At 39.3% G+C, this 19,410-nt stretch overlaps 2 protein-coding genes across 2 annotated transcripts; both read left to right on the forward strand.

Moving 5' to 3' along the window:
* The first annotated feature begins 1,515 nt into the window (after positions 1-1,515).
* Positions 1,516-4,737, forward strand: mnx2b (motor neuron and pancreas homeobox 2b). The gene is made up of 3 exons (XM_068321021.1): positions 1,516-1,933; positions 3,192-3,352; positions 4,342-4,737. The coding sequence occupies exons 1-3, from the start codon at positions 1,516-1,518 to the stop codon at positions 4,735-4,737; spliced, it is 975 nt and encodes a 324-aa protein (XP_068177122.1).
* Positions 4,738-10,839: 6,102 nt separating this feature from the next.
* Positions 10,840-17,744, forward strand: atic (5-aminoimidazole-4-carboxamide ribonucleotide formyltransferase/IMP cyclohydrolase). The gene is made up of 15 exons (XM_068320070.1): positions 10,840-11,033; positions 11,237-11,363; positions 11,474-11,617; positions 13,357-13,445; positions 13,631-13,782; positions 14,477-14,633; positions 15,089-15,214; positions 15,310-15,417; positions 15,531-15,616; positions 15,703-15,792; positions 15,884-16,009; positions 16,119-16,211; positions 16,539-16,721; positions 17,068-17,223; positions 17,424-17,744. Exons 1-15 carry the CDS (start codon positions 11,015-11,017, stop codon positions 17,541-17,543), a joined length of 1,776 nt encoding a protein of 591 aa, XP_068176171.1. The 5' UTR covers positions 10,840-11,014; the 3' UTR covers positions 17,544-17,744.
* Positions 17,745-19,410: the final 1,666 nt, after the last annotated feature.

Genomic DNA, 19,410 nt, shown 5'->3' on the forward strand with positions numbered 1-19,410 from the left:
ATTTACTGGAAATCCCCATCTTAAGTTTAAAGAGGCATCCTAAATCGCCCTACCAACGATGGAAAAGTCAAAGTTATTCTCTTGAAGATAAATGCATATTGTGGAACAGAAACAATTTAAGTGTTAGGAACAACACAATATCTCATAACATGAATCTTTGACAAAAATGTTGTCAATTTTCTGACAGTAATGTTTTCAAATGCACACAGGATCGAGAATCAGGTGAAGGTGTCTAGAAACAGAGGACACTGAGGTCATTGTTACCTACTTTTAGGCCTGCATCCTAATCAGCATTAGCTGGCAATTAATATACACGAACCACATAAATGACAATTCAAAAATATTCCGTTAAATAACGATCGTGCAGATTTTTATTGTTGGGTTGAAGACGTTTCAAGGAACTTTCCAACTGTCAATGCAGAGTCCATTAAATGACTGAATGTTTCCTTTAAATAAAGTAGTCAAGATCATTGATTTTATATTTCTGTACAAAGATGTATATTTTTTATCTACAAATTGAACATAATATTAGTCTGACGCAGTATCTTTAAGGGGAAGGATCTGCAACGATTTTTAGACTAAGAACACATTATTATTATTATTATTATTATTATTATTATTATTATTATCTTGGTGAATGAGACTCCACTTCATTTGATACTCATCCCCTTATTCAGGTCTGAAAATGACGTCATTTCATCATTATAACAGAGGGCCAATTAACTCATAGCCTCTTCTGCCAAATCATTACTTTTAAACGGTTTGTGTTCAAGTTTTGATCATAAACTTTAATGGCATTACTGTGACCTTCTTATTTGAATAAAGGGACACATTAATAGTATTCATTTTAATACTGAAAGTACACCGTGTTTTTTCCCCTCAACATTACTATATACTGCACACATGTTTTAACATGTATGTGTTTGCGCCACTGTTGATATGTTTAAAGATCCATACGGTGTTTGTGTTCTTTGTTTATTGCAGGTTGGCTGCAAATATACAGGAGCTGGCAGTAAGATAGATACTGAAAATACAATTGCCTAATCTTCTAATGTACCTACGCGATTTGATGAAGTTGAAGGTGTTTGCAGGCGGGACAAGGGTTGGACATTACCTCACTCTGAACGCTTACTGGGGGGAGAAACGAGCGAGTAATTAGCTGATTAGAGGCCCGTCAGAGCCGCTCTGCCTCCAGCCAATGGGAGCAGGACGGCGGACGGACAGGGACGCGCACACCTCTGTTGTTTGTGAAGTTGGTGTTGGACATCAAGACGGACGGGATGTGCAAACAGTTTCTTGAAGAAATTAGTCGATAACCCACTTGTCGATAGCGTGTTGATACTCATTTTGAATTTTCTGATCAATCCAGCTCGAACTTTTACGAAAGAAGAGAATATATGAGTTGGTGACTCTCTCAGGCTCGGCTGTCTGCGCGCTGACGCACAGCACAGGTGCGCGCACCCACCAAACTTTACGCATTCGTTTATTCCTCAATCATCTTGGGTGAAGCCCGTCATGGAGAAATCCAGAAACTTCAGAATCGACGCTCTGTTGGCTGATGAGACCAACCGGGTGAACAGAGACCTGTCCCCCGGTCTGAGCAGCGACAGCCCCGCAGGCAGCCCGGTGTCCTGTCGGCGCGCTGACACCCCGTCTCCGCGGGCCGCACAACTTCAGACTGGAATAATTCCCAAACCGGGAATCCTTAATCTTCCACATCCAGGACTCGCTTCAATTCCCGGCATGTATCATGCACCCATGTACCCATTGCCGGCTTTGGGTGGCCAGCACCCCGCATTCGCATATACAGGCTTCACACAACTAACACAAAACTACCCAGAGCACATGAAGGCGGCTGCCTTGGCCGGATCTCTGCCGCTGGAGCACTGGATCCGCGCTGGGATTATGATGCCACGACTGCCAGATTACGCCTGTAAGTATATGATCATAATGATTTCAGATTAAAAATGTCAAAACTTTAAAAACGCACGGATCACGTACAACGAGGGTATTTGACATTTACAGATTTTCTTCTTCTTCTTTTAATTCAAATCCCCTACAGGTTATAGTCTGTCAATTATGAACCGCTTTACTTATCAGTTTTACAGATAGGATGAAATCAGGCGGCTTGACTTCAAAGAACCGCTGTGGCGTCACAGAGTCAGGAACGCAGTAAAGTCATTCTGATTGACGTCCCGATGATGATGCTGATGATGATGACGGTTTTTTATTTTTATTATTATTGGAATTTGTGGTATTGATATTATAACATACATACATCTTAAAATAGCATATATACAATATAAAACAAATAAAATAATCATACGCATAATCATTTTGTTAATCGTTTCTGATTATTTTCTTTTTCAGAATTGTCAAAGATTTAATAGGACTATATTCTCTCTGTTAGATTTCTTCAGCTGACGTTTCTTCCTCAGCTTTAGATTTTGTTAAGATGAGAAAAATATTCCTGATCTAAACCAGGGTCAGGCAGTTTCCTTAATTCAAGAGGATAAAATCTTACTGACACCAAGAAACAACAGGCAGTAGAATTACATATTTACAAACAGTTTTTAAATGTACTTTTTGGATCTTTAAATATTTCACGTGAATAACAGACAAACATACTATCTTTAGTACACTTGCCTCATTTTATTGCTTTTCAGTCATATTATAATTTTTGGCCAATTTATCCCTCTATAAATGCCAACTCGATGAAAATTGTCTTTGTGTGATGAACAAACTATAAACAAACACCTAAAACGTTCTGTAGTTCATCAATAAAATCCCCAAAGCCTTCATTGAATTTTCATTAAGTTAATGGCATGCCTGTGTTTTTATGGCCTCTGCACCCGCTTCTGCTTTGTCCCCCATCAACAATAAACTGGAGTAAAGCTATTATAGTTAATGATGGCCAGAGAGTGCGGGCATATGGGTGCCTGTTCCCACCCACAAAATTACATTGAACTTCCTATGTCCTTGGTATCATATAAATAAGACAATAGTCACAGTTAATGGTCAGATACATCTGATTCTTCTCTGAAGGACAGATACCATAAGATAACTTCAAGTTGAATTGTTTAAACGAGGATTTTTCTGTTGATATCAATGAGAAACTCGTCATAAAATGTGGAAATGTAACTTCACACTTACATGAAGTTAAAATAAAATCTTTGCTCTCTCTCCTATAGCGGGCCCTCAGTCTGGTCTTCTAGGGAAGTGCCGGAGGCCCCGCACCGCTTTTACCAGTCAGCAGCTGCTGGAGCTGGAGAACCAGTTTAAACTCAACAAGTACCTGTCCAGACCCAAACGCTTCGAAGTGGCCACCTCACTCATGCTGACCGAAACACAGGTGAGAAACCTCATTCGGCTCCAGCAGCACACACCTCACTGTGGAGGAGAAACCATCAGAGTTCAAAGGCCGAAAGAGTACTGAACTTATGATGGAGATGATGATGATGATAATAATTGTTATTATTATTGTTATTACTATTATTATTATTATTTTGTGCAGTTGTATAACAGTATTTTAAGAGAGTAAACCTTCAGTATTTTAAAATCCACTCATATTTTGATATGTCATGTCTGTGACACTTTTATTTATTTTTTTCAGTTACTTGATTTTTCTAGAAATTCAGGATCATGAATATACATGTGACTATAAGGTTATGAACACCATTACAAATAGGATTGTATACATAATTTTATCGTATAAAACAACAACAGCAACAACAACAAAGACGACTATAAATAAACTATGAGCTAAAGAATTACGTATAAAAAAATATACATTTCATAAAATAGTCACTTCATGTACCAATTTAACAGAGAATTGATGTATTAAATAAATGTTAGTCCTGTAGATGTGCTCATTGTTCTACTGATCCATTAATGTTTGTTTCTGCTTCATTACTTTCATGATATTTAACTTCCAAGAGTTTTAACATCTCAGTTTTGTAATATCATTTAGATTATAACTGAATTTATATTTTCAATTCATACATCTAAATAATCCTGGTAATACTGATGAATTTCAATTAATATAGATCATAAATAATGATGTATTGCAAGTTATTTATAACTCTAAACCACATAAATAATATTTTCAATTTTTTTTATGGTCGGGTTGTTTTTAATGTCAAATGTCCCAGGCATTTGCAGATAAATATAAATACTCTGTGGCTAAGACTGGATCCTTCTTTAACGATTGCCATTGAGAGAAACTATTGAAAGAATATCAAAAATTCCAACAATATTTTTGTGACATTTCTCATTTTTTTCCACACAAACTCATCTAACTATCTAACTGAATATATCTATCTGACTCTTCCATCCTTCAAGGTCAAGATCTGGTTCCAGAATAGGAGGATGAAGTGGAAACGCAGCCGGAAGGCGAAGGAGCAGGCCACCGCCTCGGCCCAGTCTGAGGCGCAGCGACTACGCAGCGGAGGAAAAGCAGCAAAAGACAAATCTGACGAGAGCAAACCAGCAGCAAACACAGACGACATCGAGCTCGACTTGGATGACGGGGAGGAGGAGGAGGAGGACGATGAAGAAGAGGAGGAAGAAGAAGATGAAGCTCAGCATGGTTTTAATGCTGGAATGGCACGATCCACAGACTTTATGCAACACAGTACTACTGATATTGCCTACAACCCCCACAGTCCTTTCTCTGAAGATGAGCTTGGAGGGGTTCAAGTAGGGGGAGGTGACAGGAAGATTGGGGCAGGGCTGTGAGAAAACAGACATTTACACGACATTTGGGACATGAGTTTGTGGTCACTAGAAAAGACAAGCTTAGATCTTTGTCTCGTCTGCTCTGTGAATGTTTCTGTGGTCAAGTTGGGACATTTTGGGGATCACAAACTCATCACCCACGTGACCAAACATTCACGACACTGTGAGTGACGCAAATATACTGCATAATCTGTCTGTCAATAAAACCATCTCTGAGGATTTCATTGCATGTGAAAAAGTTGTAACTCCCCCCCTTCAAAGTTAGTTGTTTGTGTTGGCATCTCCCCACATCGCCTTCTGTTCCCCGTGTCTCTGCTCCATCCACCCAGTGGAATCACGACATGAATGAAGAATGTGAAGAAAGACAAGCAAACTGTGCTGCGTTCGCATTATTTGAGAATGTGCAGTACGTGTAGCTGCCATCACGACACGGAAACAAAAAAAAAGAAACATGCCGTGTAGAAAAACACTGGTATTACATTCACTTTTGTGTATTTCACATGTACAATAATGTTTTGTTTTTTTGAAAACATGATGTTTATGAATTTGTCACTTACATGTAAATGAACATAATTTATTTGAATGATTGCAAAGATGATTATAACTTGTATTTATCTGAAACTTGTTTGTTGGTGTAACTGAAATAAAATTCAAAAACATAAGAGGAAAAACGGTAATGTGTCAATAAAACGGGACGTGCTGACATATAACACTGCAGGTATTTTTATATATATATTTAGATATAATATTTACCATTAACCATAGGTTTGTTATGTTATGTGAACAGGTCTGACCACAGTTAATGTTATTTGTTGAGCAGACATTTGTCCTTGAGCTAAAGATCTTTTTGTTGTTCAATGGCGCTTAAAGAAAAGTCAGGACCACCATGGAAAATAATAACTTGTTCTGACTCAGAATGATGAACAGCCTGGAGAAGAAAAAAAACAAAACGCTGAATTTGGTAATTATTATTAATTTGATAATTTAATGTGGACTGTAACTGCCCTGAAAATATAGTGATTAAAACACCGATAATATTATTATTATAAATAATTATGTATAATAGTATTATATAATACCTCAATTATAAATGATAATTGAGTAACAATAATAACAGTTAACTTTTGGCCCCATGATGAGCTGGCATCTTGTCTGGGGCGTGTGCCGTCTTCCAGCAGACCTGTGGGTACACGGAGGATATGATCCTGAGGATGGGGCAATTGGTATTGTCTCGTCTACGAGAAGATGGAAGGTTGGACAAAGGGACAGATGGATGGATGGATGGATGGATGAATGGATGGATGGATAGACGGACAAACAATAAATATGGCCCACAACACTTTATATTCATTGATAGTAAAATAATGAAATTCGACAATAAAAAATAGATTAAAAATTGTAAAATAAAATAAAATGGGAAAAAAAACATTAAATGAACAACAATTGAATGGTAAATATTAGTTAGTACAAATAAATTAAAAAGCTTTTGAGACATTGTTTTAAAATGCTCCAGAGTTTGAATCTCCATGTCTTGCAGGGCGTTCTGGGGTTTTGCAGTTCGAAAAAGCTGTGCTGCCTATTTCCTGCAATGGATCAAAGAAAAACCATTAAGTGCTGCATAAAGAAGTACGTAAAATGTACTTTATTCTAAAACATACTTTTAGATGAAGAAATCACTAAAATCCGTAATATTCTTTCTCTTTCATGTCTATTTAAATGTTCAGTAACACTGTTCTGTAAATATAAGTTTGTAAATTCAATGCTTCAGAAGACTAGTAAAATGAGCATTAATAGCCTCATCTAATTAAAATAAAAGTATAAAGCAATTGTTTTTTAAACACCTTTAAAGTCCGTCTATGGGAACACAAATATACTTTCATCACAACCTGCAATTGTTGGAATATTATAGTCAGCATCAAAATTGGCTTCAAGACAGTCTTGTTGGTGAAGAAAAGAAAAATATTACAGAAGTGAATGCAAACTTCATTGAAGAATAAAATATGTTTTCATATACAATATACTGTATATATACTGTGTGTATATACTGTATATATACACAGTGTGTGTGTATGTATATATATATATATATATATATACATGTGTGTGTTTATATATATATACACACACACACACACACACACATATATACATATATTTTATATATATATATATATATATATATATATATATATATATATATATATATAGTATATATGCACACACAATATATATGCAGCATAAAAATCTCTTCACATCCCCTTCGGTCTTCCCTGTTACTCTCCATCCACTGTGTTTCTTCTGCTTGCAAAGCAAAGCAAAATTAATTGTCAATTCACAGTTTTAATTTACAGCAAAGGCTCTTAGATATTAATTACTCGGTGAGGTTTACTGATAGCCAAATAATTAAGTTAATGAAGAGGAAGTAAAGCAATCAAAAGCCTGATGCTGATGTCCCACAGACCCACTTTAATTTCCAAGAGCAACAGCGTGATGAGTGTGTGTAACTGCAGCAGGGCGTTTTATTGGGCGGCCGGGTAAGGAGTTGTGATTAAAGACCAGGTCTGAGGACGAGCAGGACGGTGTCGTTTGGCCCCTTCTTAGACCACAGTCACATGTTTACAACATGCTAAGATTCATAACCTTTCTTACCATCAGGACAGTAGCATGATGAGAAGTGGAGCCATTTATTTTGTAGTCCTTGGCATTCTTTTGGCGGTGATGTCTCAGAATTAAAGAATATTATCCCATTTGGCATAAATCTCAATTCAATGATAATCAGATTACATTTTGGTGATCAGAGTTCAAATGTCAACATCACTATGACCTCCATTTCATCCAGAACTAATGAACACAACATCACAAGAGTGCCCAAACAGAACTGTCCACTTGGACTCAATGCTAAACCCATTAGAATGGGAATTTAAAATTATTTTATATTTACCATATGAACTGAAAAATTTAGTGGCAACTGTAAATTAATTGTCAAAAATATCGTATGGCATACATTTCAAAGTGAGGAGACATTTTCTATTCAAAAGGTCAAAGGTCAGCCTCCCTGCGATATCATAATATTTTGCAGAAACAAGACTTGATATTAGTGGAATGGTAGTGTTATCCAGATTGATTCACACATTTTTATAACAATGGGCATCACCACAGTGGGTAGCGCTGTCGCCTCACAGCTTGAAGGGTTTCTGGGTTTAATGCCTTTCAATGAGGAGTTTGTATGTTCTTTTCTTGTCTGTGTTGGTTATGTCCTGGTTCTCCAGCTTCCTCCCACCTCCAAAAACATGCAGCTTAGGTGAACTAGTCACAACAAATTGTCTGTAGGTGTGTGGCGTCTCATCCGGGGTATACCCCTCTTCTTAGGTGGCTACAGGTGATGTTCTAGCAGTACCAGTCTTTCAGATTCGCTGACACAAGAGGATAACCTAGAGTAGTTCATGTTGTCAGATAAGACACTGGTGTAACACACTTATCCAGTTTATTCTGCCACACAACATATTTGGTTGACAATTTGTAATAATGGATGTGATTTTTTTTTAAAATTCTTTTTGACTAATGGGAAAATGAAAATCCTCACGATAGGAATCACCCAGGAATAACTTTGTTTGTAATTGAAGAGCTGATTCTATTCATTCATTCGTTTACCAGTTGCATGTTGAACTTAAAGGGTTTCAGCGGAGTTTGGGTTGAACTTTTTACACTTGATTTAAGAGGGGAGAATGGAATATATTACAGACCTGCAGACTAGACCACTATCAAACTGCATCTTTTAATTTGGCTGATGAAATATCCTGCAAATCAATAGGAACTCATTTAGTTGTATAACTTGTCAGCTCTATGACGAACACTATTTGGCCTGCTTTATGACACAGGACCCTGACACAGAACAAAAATCACAGCTAATTGATAATGCCGTGGAACAATATATGGAGGTCATTGATTCTGTTTCTCTTCTAATTTCATCTGAATGCACCAGTCATGTTGATTAAAAATTTGCTCCATAAATTCCAGCTACAGCTGATAATACTGTCAGTTGTTCTCAACTGCCTGCCACTAAAGTGCTGACAGCCTTCTTACATTTGTCTTTGTTTTTCTTTTTTTTGCCAATGACAGTGAGTCTGAGACTTTCTATAAAAATGCTTCACTGTCTATTAAATAACTCAAGTCTGTCCTGAGGTGGAACAGTTACCAGAAACTCCAATTTTCATATTTAGACAAATAAATCGGTGTGTTGTTTGCTTTGTCGGATTGTAAATCAGATGCCTCTTCAAATATTTACTCCCAGTTGTTTAATCAATCAGCAAATGTTGCTCTCATTACCTAAATATCAACAGATTGTGCGGTGTTTTAACGTAATCACAGGCATTGGTGCAGGTTTCTCCCGGCCCCGTCCTGTCACTTAACTAATGGGGGAGTCAGAGTGAGTGACGGGCCCCAATAAATTCACATGTGCCTGACTTAAAACACTGTTCTAAAGCATAAAAAAGGCACCGTTTTTGCCAGTAAAGTTTATTGAAAAGGCGTGGCCGAGGGTGGGGTGGGGGGGGGGGTGTATTCATGAGCGTCATTCATTGTTGTAGGAAATGCATGTTACAGGTGTTTTGCAAATTACAGTGGGTACCCCGTGATGTTCGTGGCCCTTCTTTGTGCCGTTGTAACCTTCAGTTTTGCTGAGTTGCAGTGTCAAAGAATAGAATGCCAACATTAATATAGTTGTCAGATAAATCAAACAAAAGAATATGGAATTTCAAAAAACATACACACGTCTTAAGGTTTTTGACATTCATAACAAACATTGGGATCACATTTTCAATAAATATTTAAAAACGTGGTAAATAGATGAAAATCATTGCTGGGACTGTAAACTAGAAAATGAAATGTAGCAGCATGCATTCATACATGATCAGTCAGTCTAATGTTGTCAGTAGTGTTAAAGTAGAAATTAAAAATAGAGAAAATGCATTTCATATTTGCATTGCTACCTCTGACATGTGCAATGGCAATAAACCTGGGTCTAAATCTAATAATAAGTCATAATAAGTCTTTTTGTGTGTGTGTGTGTGTGTGTGTGTGTGTGTGTGTGTGTGTGTGTGTGTGTGTGTGTGTGTGTGTTTTGTCATTTTTTTGTGTTGTGTCATTTTTTTGTGTTGTGTCATTTTTTTGTGTTGTGTCTAGAGGTTTTAAATGACATTTGAATTACGTTCACATCACGTCTGAATCATCAGAAATACATTTTCAAAGCCAAACAGGCTGGACCGAAGCAGCCACAGTTGGGAGTAATGACGCCTCAAATTTTAGAGCTACATGGAAAGACGCTTCACTGACTGCCCTTATTTTGCTTTCGTCTAAAGACCTGATAGACAGTCAACACACTACTGTTACCGCAAACAAATTAAAAAATGAATGCTGGCAACTCTGACTTACAGTATTTGTTTTGACACTGGCCTGTCCTGCCAGCATGCAGTCATTATGCCCACTGTAAATGGTGGGTCACGGTACAGATCTGTCCACAAAGATATCAGATGAGGGCCACACACACACACACACACACACACAAGAATGTGGACAGTGATGGAAATAGACCACGTTTATAAAAAAGAAATAAGTCGATTCAACCTTCAACCTTACAGTAAACGCAGACCCTCCGTGGAGCAGAAACATCCACCCATCACCAAGGCTCACGTTTGCCCTCTTGTGGCGAAATGAAAGAAGACAGTTCGTCAGACTTCCCCCAGGCTTTCATCAATACAGTATTTATTTGCAAAGATGTGTTTCTCTTTATTACAAAACAAAAGGGCACAAAATGTTCCTATTGAAGTCGTCCACGATGGATTTATAACATCTTTTTTTGTAGTAGGTGACATCAGGTTCTATCAAAAAACGACTGACACATAGAGAAATTAAAAATGGTACTTTATGTATAATTTATTACAGTGTTTTTTTTACATGCGGACTTATATAGAGCTCTAGGATATATATTTAGCGACATTAACGGTGCGTTTTGCACAACTTTACGCACTGAAATGCGCATTTGGAGCGCCGTCGGCTGGATGTGGGGGTGTGCTCGTTTGTGAGGGGCGGTCCGGCGGGGCGGTCCGGCGGGGCGGGGCCGGGACTTTGTGAATTGAAGCACATGATGGATCCATGAGGAACTTATATTGTCAGCCTCAACGAACCCACGCTGCAGTTTCTGCAGGGTTACGCGTGGACGGAACGAACAGGAACCCGGTGGGACACCCACGCAGAGTCTTGTGGAACAAAAACTGTGAACATGGCCGCTTCAGAGCTCGGTGAGAGGTCTCTCCTCTGGATTTAATGGTTTAATTCACCCACTTTCGGTATTAAAAAGTTTGGGTCTGCGGTGCGCACAATGCTAGCTCAGGCTAACGTTAGCCAGCGTGTCCAGCGCGTATTTATCCACAGTAGACTTCATTTCTCCTCCGTGTTCTTCACATAATGAATGAATGATCGTGTTCTTTATTCGTCTTCACAGCTCTTTTGAGTGTCTCAGACAAAACCGGACTGGTGGATTTCGCCAGAAGGCTGGTTAAGGTGGGACTGTCTCTGGTCGCCTCGGGTGGAACAGCCCAAACCCTGCGTGACGCCGGGCTGGATGTCAGGTGCGCAGGAGTCACTTTTTAAAGTTTTAAAGGAGATCCACTTTAGTTCTATACATAAACCTCGTAAATGCCCCTGTGAGGTCTAACCTGTCTTTGTCTCTGCGGGACAGCGACGTGTCTGGGCTGACGGGACATCCAGAGATGCTTGGGGGTCGAGTGAAGACCCTGCATCCAGCTGTCCACGGAGGCATCCTGGCCAGGAAGACCCCTACTGACCTAAAAGACATGGAGAAGTTTGGCTACAGTTTGGTCAGGTGGAACAAAGTTTCAGCTCCTGATTATAATAAGGGATATTCATTTATTTCTTAGTTAGAAGTCATTTTTACAAATCTACAATCAAAGAGCATGCTGAGAAGTTGATGCTTCTCATGTACGTAGTTCCAAGTATAGAAATGTCTTGTGTCATTAGGAGACACGAGTAGTTAATTTAAATGTTGAAATCTGGTCCTGCGTTTTCTGGTCTTGTGACTTCCATTAATTTTACACTACAGGGATGGGATCAGATTAATTAGATTACATAGATTAGATTCCACAGTAGTTTTGAAAATGAAAACCACACACGTGATGAACAGAACCGATTCCATAGAGTATCGTGGTCTTTGTGTTTCCTCAACTGGGTGTGTGCATCGGATAAAGATGTTGAGATTAGATAATGATCATGATGAATCGAAGATGTTTTGATGGGGATCACACCAGGATCTACCCGTTCAAACGGCATCAACAGAATCATTAAGATTCTACCAGATAGTGGTTTCGCATGGCATTGAAATCTTTGTATTTCTGTTTTGCTAGGCAATAAAAAAAGAAATAATTGTTAACTATTTAAGTCACTTAATGTAGGAAGTCTAAGATTTACTGTTTCAAGTTTGCAAATGTGAATATTTACAACTTTTAAAAAATTGTTTCTACAATCTAGAAATTGTCTGTGTGAAATTAGACTGTTTGGATTGAAGAACCAACAGAAAATTTCACATGCATGTTTTTCACCCTTTGTCTTTAGATATTTTGGAAGTTTGAAAAAGAATCAAAGGATGAATGGTAACAGTGTGTTGTCTCAGCTGCTAGTTTGTTATATTAGGATTATTATTTCATATGAAAAAGTGAAAAAAAACTGACTGTGACTCATTCTAGAGTCCATACTTCAGCGTCTGGAACAGTAAAACCTCAAAAATCAGCATCTTAATGATGCCATATTTTTCAACCTTGACTTTTTATTTAACAATCTTTTTTAATTGTTATCACTTTGAGCATTTTCTGACGCAATGATCATAAACACTGCAATTTCAAATTAGCTGCCTGTGTACCCCATATTAATATTTAATCATGGTGGATATTTATTATACATGAAATTAAATAATATAGTTAAATTCCAAGGTCAATGGACAGATGACCTGCTCTTATAGCTTCATGTGTAGACATGCAGCTCGAGGAGACACGAGCAGTTAATTTAGAAGCTGTTTAAAATGGCTGTTCTGGCTTCTTCTGGTCTTGTGACTTCCTCTTGATTTTGTACTAGAGCAGTGTGATCAGATTAGATTCCACAGTGACGTCATTGTAGACTGAAAACCACATGTGATGAACAGACATGATTCCAGAGTATTGGTGGTGTTTGTATTTCCTTAACTTTGTGTGTGCATGGGATACAGATGCTGAGATTAGATGGATCATCTGATTATGATGTCTGGAAAGGATGTTTTGGGATCAAACTGGGATCTACAAGTTCAAACAGCAGCAACACAATCATGAAAATTTGACCTGAATTTTTACAAATCTATAAATTGTCTGATTTTGAGTTAGAACTGTTGGTTTGACTGGAGAAGCACCGGCAGTGTGACATATTTCTTTGTGCACACCGACATGCGTGTTCCGTCTATGGTGCCATATTCTCATAGTCTGAACTTTGTTCCATTCTCACTTTGTTCTGGTCTCTTTGTTCTTCCGCTCGTCCTCATGAAGCCTTGTGGACGTTCATTCTTGATGTGCTCTTTTAAAGAGTGGTGGTGTGCAACCTCTACCCGTTTGTGAAGACTGTCTCTGACCCCAGTGTGACGGTGGAAGATGCTGTGGAACAGATCGATATCGGTGAGCTGTCCAGTGCAATTTCAAAATATTTAGCGAAATTAATTCTGAACCGTGTAAAATAATGCTACTTACAATTGTAAGTAGCATTACAATTGCATGAAGTTGCTCTGCACTAATATTATACAGTACATGCGGTGATTTATTTACATGTGCTTGAAATAGTGTGTTTTTTTCATTTTCTCAAGGTGGTGTAACTTTGTTGAGATCAGCAGCGAAGAATCATGCTCGGGTCACCATCGTCTGTGATCCAGCTGATTATTCAATGGTTGCCATGGAAATGGAACGTGCAGGAGACAAAGATACAACCATAGAAACACGCCGGACTCTTGCCCTCAAAGTAAAGTCACCCCTCCCCACTTTTTTGTTATCTTTTAAATTATTTGAACTCAATTTGAATAAAAGTAACATTGAGAGTGAATTCTAATTTCTAATTTCCATTTTACTACTGAAGTCACTAAACACTCTCCACATTATTTTACAATCAGGACAAGGTTTCCTCTCTGTGACGTAAATGTACTGCATCTGAAAATAGAAAATTTTATATCTAGACACCCAATTTGGAGTAACAGGTGTATTATATCTTTGTTGTTTTTTTAATGAGCAGGTAATTACTGAGTAAAAATCACAAAACACAGTGAGAGGCCTGAAGATTTTTTTTTTTTTGTGTTTGTGTGAAAAAAATAGGTTCAATATGAACAAATCACTTCTGTCCTCAGTTTTAAGCAAAGTCCAGTGGGGAGACTTTATCACAAATGTTGACGCAGATATTGAGGTTGCATTTAAAATTTTGATGACATGAACTTTCCTCTTGTTGCCAAACACTGTTGAATTGATTAATTGAAGGTCAGGCATTGCTTGTGTTTGGTGATTAGCGATATGATCAATGTATGGTCGGTTAAAAAAACAGCAAAAGTTTATGTATAATCCTATAAAATCAAGTGATGCTGTTTGAGGTAAACAACTTTTTGGCACATGGGGACGATATTTTTTTCCCCCTCACTGATATCTGCTTTATGTTCTTTGCTCTTCAGGCCTTCACCCTCACTGCTCAGTATGATGACGCAATCTCTGACTACTTTCGAGGGCAGTACAGCCGTGGGGTTTCCCAACTGCCTCTGCGTTATGGCATGAACCCTCACCAAGCACCCGCCCAGCTCTATACGATGAGATCAGACCTTCCCCTTAAAGGTAGGTAACAGCAAGTGGTCCACACACCAAACATGGTTATGTCATTGTAGAAATCTTAAAACAAATGTATTATGAGGCAAAGATGGGCAAGAATATGCATTTATTTGCGCACAACCACACAAAGAAGTTTCAGAAAATCAAAGACATTGTTTGGTCAGCTGAGGACATTTAGAAAATAGATAGTTCTACTACTTGAACTAGTTCTTGTGGTGCTGGCAGCTCACCAGGCCTGTTCAGTGGTAAACTTGACGATACAATAGAATCACGTATGTGTAGGAAGGTAAAATGGTGCGGTCATAATAGACATCTCACTTTGGCCACATTAAATTATTGGATGATCTCATTTCAAGCTTTTAATGACCTTTTTCATTGCTCCCCCCCCCCACCCATTTTCCCCATTTGACAGATAATTTCATGTATTGATAACTTAATTCCCTGTTGCCTCCCCCACTCAGTGGTCAACGGTTCCCCCGGATTCATCAACCTCTGCGATGCCCTGAACGCCTGGCAGCTGGTCAGAGAGTTAAAGAGTGCCCTCGGCTTGGCTGCTGCCACCTCCTTCAAACACGTCAGCCCTGCAGGTCAGACACGCGCTGACAGTGACAGTGTAAACGTGTGTCTGGAATACAGTTCCTTTTGTGTGTAACTGAAGCTGGAATTACTGTTTCCCCTGAAGGAGCTGCAGTAGCAGTCCCTCTGACTGCAGAGGAAGCCCAGGTGTGTATGGTCCACGACATGCTGAAGGATCTCACCCCACTGGCCACAGCCTATGCCAGGGCCAGAGGTCAGAAACACTTCTTTATATCCTAGAGCTGAAGTATTTTATACTATATTACTACAAGTAGTACTAGTAATACTGAGGGTTCTGGTAATTCTCTGAATCCAACTCTGACCCAGGTTCAGACCGGATGTCTTCTTTTGGAGACTTCATCGCCGTGTCAGATGTGTGTGACGTTCCCACAGCCAAGATTATATCGAGAGAGGTAAAAATTATTTTATCAAACAACAAACAAAACACATTTTTCCTCGTGTAACATCGTTTTCCATAACTGGTTTGACTTTCTTTCAGGTGTCAGATGGGATCATTGCTCCCGGCTATGATGAGGAGGCCCTCAAGATCCTGTCTAAGAAGAAGAACGGTAACTACTGCGTGCTTCAGGTGAGCTGCTGCCAACTGTCTTTTTTTTTTTTTTTTAAATGGCCAGATATTTTATTTATTTGACTGATCATTTGTGGTTATTTTATCTTAGATGGATCCTGACTACGAGCCCGATGAGCCTGAAGTTAGAGTGTTGTTTGGCCTGTATCTCAAACAAAAGAGGAATGGAGCCGTTATTGATAAGGAATTCTTCCGCAACATCGTGTCCAACGGTTCTGTGAGTATTTGCTTCCACACTGCACTTTGTGCTCATCTGTTTTTAAAAATAACTCCCTGATTACTGACCTGTCTGGGTTGCTCTCTCTCTCTGATTCTGTTTTTCAAAGCTTTCTGAGGAAGCTGAGCGAGACTTAACTGTGGCTACCATTGCTGTGAAGTACACTCAGTCTAACTCTGTGTGCTACGCTAAAGACGGTCAGGTGGGTACAGAGAGCTGAATGATGGACACAGGAATCCCATGGTGCCTCTTAATATCAGTTGTTGGGTTTTGTTTTGTTTTTTGATTGCAGTATTTTCCACACTATAAGCGCACTGGATTATAAGACGCACATTTTAACAAAAATTTTTTGGTAATCTTTTTCATACATAAGGCGCACCTTATTATAGGGCGCACTGTAGATTTATGAGGAAATTATAAGCTTTTAGGTGTGCCTTATAGTGCGGAAAATACTGTACTTATTTTTGGTGTTCCTTGTAAGGTGAGGAAAGGGATGTGGTCGAGTTCTAGTATCTGGTCTCTATTACAGGTCATTGGCATCGGTGCGGGTCAGCAGTCTCGTATTCACTGCACACGCCTGGCGGGTGACAAAGCTGATAACTGGTGGTTGAGACACCACCCTCGTGTCCTCAACATGAAGTTCTGCAGCGGCGTGAAGCGAGCTGAGATGGCAAACGCCATCGACCAGTACGTGAGCGATACCATTGGCGAGGTAATGAGCTAACCATAGGGACGAAGAATAACCAGAGTGTTTTCTTTCTCTACATGCGTATTTTCTATTAGTTTTTTCCGATGCATAGATGTGTGAAGACTCAATGATGGAAGTGTCTGGACACATGACATGTCATCTGAGTGAGAGCAGGAACAAAACACCAGTTGTAGTCATAGAACAGGAGCTAAATACATGACTATAATGTTGTAACGTAATATTTTTATACGGCTCTTCTATGGAACTTATGAAATGGATTTTATTAGCACTTACATATTAATGCATTAAATACCTAAACCATGCACCAGCATTTAATATACAGTGTGATTCTTATATTCTGTTTTGATAGGGCCCAGACCTGAATTTATGGAAGTCAAAGTTTGAAGAGGTGCCTGAGTTCCTGTCACAGGAAGACAAGAAGAAATGGATCAGCTCCCTGAGCGCCGTGGCTGTCAGCTCTGATGCCTTCTTCCCCTTCAGAGATAACATCGATCGTGCCAAACGGGTAAATAATAGCTCACATTCCACAAAATGCATGTGTTTGTTCTGTTTGAACTCTGTTGAGATATTGCATGGGAATCGCCTGCGTTTGACTTTCAGAGACAGAAATGTCACCTCTGTTTCTTTAAACCTTTACGCCGTTGTGTTCCGACGGGCTTTTGAACCATCTTTACTAACGTTTCCCTCCCGTGTGTCTGACTCCAGAGTGGTGTTGAGTTCATCGCAGCTCCTGCTGGCTCTGCTGCTGATGCCGTAGTGATTAATGCCTGCAATGAGCAGGGCATCACTCTGGTGCACACCAACCGCCGACTCTTCCACCACTGAACACCTGAAATGCTTTTCATCACTTTAAACTTCACTCACACTTTACTACAAGGGCTGGCATGGTGGTTGCTAAAAGATTTTTTTAAAAATCTGAAGTCATGTTGAAACAAACTGGAACGGGTTTGTAACACAATAACATCTTTCATGACTTGTGGTTCTGATAACGGCTCATTTCTGTATTGAATAAAATAACTGACAGATCATTGTTTCCTTGTTTTTTATATTTATATTTTATTTTTGTATTGTGATTGCAATTAATGTTTTTGGCCCATTTTTTTTTGGGTAGAAAATATGAAGTGAGGTTTTTCTCAAGGTTATATCACACAAAGTGTGTCCACAACTGGAAGATAACTTTATCAGTTCTCTTAATATTTATGGTAAGACAAAAGTACTTTTAATAGATACAACAATATAAGTAAATTATCCCTCTGAATCAAAGCATATATAGTGCAGCATTTCTCACAAGAGATGCATTTGAATATGTTGATCAAACATGGACTTGGTTTCATAAGCCAATGAACATTATTGATTATCCTGGGTAAACTCAGCTTTCCAGATATGGAAGTGTTTTCCCATGAGGAACGGGCTGAGAGTCCTTAGAAATTCAGCCAGAAGCTGATGTGTATGTAAACATTCATTCATTAATATCATTAATTCATAATAATGCTTAACACCTATGATAAATATAATTTTGCCAGTAAGACTAAAGTACATATTGAATATATTTGAGCGTCCATATCGAGCCCGCTGTGTGACGCTGCGCTGCCCGCAGCCGGGCCGTTTCCTGTGCGCTTCCCCCGAATGAGTGAGCAGCCGAGGCGGAACTGCCCGTGTTAAGGGCGGATCTGCCCCGGTGTCGGGTGTTACGTGGGATCTTTCATGCACACACGGTCAACAAATTGTTTGTGTGTCACACACACACACACACACACCTGCTGCTCATCACCGGCACCTCCCCTAAATTACCTGTGTCCCTTCGATGGAGGAAGTCAGAAGTGCTCCACCTGGTGTTTAAACCACAACACTGCACGCAACGGCAACTGCCCGGTTGCCCTGCCCGCTCCCTTGGGTGGCTCCTACATCTCTATTTTACCCGTTCTGACATGACAGCTCACCAGTGCTTCTTCTCGGTTGGGAAGTAGGGCTGGACTGCCGGTTTATTTGGTAATACTTTTCCCCTGTGTAGTTAGGAAGCTTAGATCCTGTCATTTGTTTTTCTGTCAGGTTAATTATTATTCTTTTGCAGATAGGATCGTTTTGTTTATTTTGGCATTAGTCCAACCTAAAGCAAGCTCAACATACTATTTGATATTTAGTTCTTGGAAATAAAAACTGATTTTCCATATGTACTTAAACTATTCGTCTGGTGGCTCATTGGGACTTGGGGAAGATGGGGCCTGTTCATGTTATGGCTCATGGCTCGTCCGTCTTGTTGCGCTTCAGCGTTTTGTTTTGTTTTTTTGGGGGGGGGGGGTTGTCGTCTGGTTGGAGGTGTTTTTTGGTTTGTGGCAAGATTTACGAGTGATGGGAGCCAGCACACCAGAAAACTTTCTGAAAAACAACAACAAAAAAACACGATAATGACCACATTTACCAAGAAAGCGCCGCAAAGCTCTCTTGGCCTGTGGGAAGGGGAAATCAGTTGCAGCACTGACTTGTCGGTAATTATTGTTACCGACAGGAGGAGTGTTGTCAGTGTTGTTGGGACAAAAACGTTCAACAGGTCGGACTTTTTGTTGTCGAGACGCTCAGTTTTAATTTAGATGTGTGCCAGATTTTCAGGGGCCAATTCACACGCGTTATGGAGACGCTCACGAAAGGAACTCACACGGTGTTCACGTTTGTTCTCCTCGGGGGCTACAGCAGA

The sequence above is a fragment of the Antennarius striatus genome, chromosome 1, assembly GCF_040054535.1.
Source record: "Antennarius striatus isolate MH-2024 chromosome 1, ASM4005453v1, whole genome shotgun sequence".
NCBI classification, from domain to species: Eukaryota; Metazoa; Chordata; class Actinopteri; order Lophiiformes; family Antennariidae; genus Antennarius; species Antennarius striatus.